Source organism: Mandrillus leucophaeus, unplaced genomic scaffold, assembly GCF_000951045.1.
Source record: "Mandrillus leucophaeus isolate KB7577 unplaced genomic scaffold, Mleu.le_1.0 Scaffold206, whole genome shotgun sequence".
Classification (NCBI taxonomy): Eukaryota; Metazoa; Chordata; class Mammalia; order Primates; family Cercopithecidae; genus Mandrillus; species Mandrillus leucophaeus.
Genome location: NW_012102099.1, coordinates 1339321 through 1340783, shown reverse-complemented (window position 1 = coordinate 1340783; position 1463 = coordinate 1339321). Strand labels below are relative to the sequence as shown.

Sequence of the window (1463 nt, the reverse complement as noted above, 5' to 3'; positions counted from 1 at the left end):
AGAGAGCCACTCAGGCCAGAGGAAATTTACAGGTGGTCAGTTCTTTCAAGCTATTATAACAACTTTTGCTTCCCTATGGAATCTGATAGCTAGATGACTATGTGTTAAGGCAATATAAGCCAGCAGTTGAGAGTGTGGGTTCTGGCATGTGGATCCCAGTTTGATCCTCTCTAGCTACCTAATCCTGGGCAAGTTGTTTAGTTAGCCACACTCTGCCTTGGTTTTTGTCATCCTTAAAGCAAGAGTGAAGGAGTGAATATATAGACAGCGCTCAGAACTGTGCCTGGCTTCTATTATGGGCTCAGTAAAAGTTATTATCAGGTTATATTAATTCATGTATTTCTATCTCAATCTATCCGCACTGCATCAATGAGAAGGCCAGGGTTCTTCAAGGTTTCAGGGTGACCTCTCTGTGTCCCTCTCTCACCACGATTTCCATACAGTTCCTGGGCCACCTTACCTGGGTGACTTCCTCACTGAACCCCTCCAGTCGGGACGAGCTCCTGCAGCTGCTAGACACCGCCAGGGTGAGACTCTGGGGAGGAAGGAGGGCAGGATCTCGTCCCCTTCTCCCTCTTCTACCTGCGGACCCCGGGAACTCGAAATCTGCCCCTCCCTGCAGCAGCTGAAGGAGCTGCCGCTGAAGACCACGGCGGAGCAGGACAGCATCCTGAGCCTGTCTGCCCGCTGCCTGCTGCTCACCTGGCGCGACAACGAAGAGCTCATCCTGCGAATTCCTACGCACGAGATCGCCGCCGCCTCCTACCTGCAGGACGACGCGTTGCACCTGCTAGTGCTCAAGACCGGTGCGGCAGGCGGGGGCGGGGGCGGAGCAGGGGCAGGGGCAGGGGCAGGGGCAGGGGCAGGAAGTGTGCGTGTAGAGGAGAGGGACCTGCGGCGGGGGCGGAGGAGATGGAAAAGGCCTGACCATTCTACCCTGAGACCAGGGGCAGGCCGAAGAGGCTCTAGGCAAGCAGACAGTGCCTGAGCCTCTACACTGAGGCCAGGTGGTGGAGCACGGAGAGGGTGGAGAAGCCCAAGACCTGAGGCTAAGGCTGGATCCTCAGTTACCACCCGGCTCTGAGGCTAGAGTGGACCCTCGGGCTGGGGGCGGGGCCTGAGTCCTGGGGCGGGGCTGAGGAGAGGCGGAAAGTCAGAATCCAAGGGGGCGGTCCCTGAAACCCAGGACTGGGTCCCCAGTTAAGGCCCCCTCTGGAGGGGACAGCCTGACCACCACCCTCTGCTCAGAGGGCAGGTCTGAGCCCAGGGGCGCGGGCGGCGTGGGGAGCGTGGAAGCCACCCGGCCACACCACCCAGAGGCCAGGGGTGGAGACTGAGACCGGGGGCGGGCCCGAAAGTGTGGAAGCGGAATGGGCGGGGAACCGCCGCGCTACTTTAAAGCCGGGGGGCGAGGCGGCGGTGGAACGCCAGAGCTGCGAGGTCAGGTCCACCAGCCGGCCTCG

The 1463-nt window shown here is 59.9% G+C and overlaps 1 protein-coding gene across 1 annotated transcript in view; it reads left to right on the top strand.

Moving 5' to 3' along the window:
* The window catches only part of LOC105539548 (cerebral cavernous malformations 2 protein-like), a 23757-nt gene that overhangs the window by 15128 nt on the left and 7166 nt on the right, over positions 1 to 1463 (top strand). The window contains exons 3-5 of the mRNA XM_011979877.1: positions 444 to 527; positions 623 to 811; positions 1249 to 1440. Coding sequence (XP_011835267.1) covers positions 444 to 527; positions 623 to 811; positions 1249 to 1440 — 465 coding nt within the window. The remainder of the gene's footprint in view (positions 1 to 443; positions 528 to 622; positions 812 to 1248; positions 1441 to 1463) is intronic.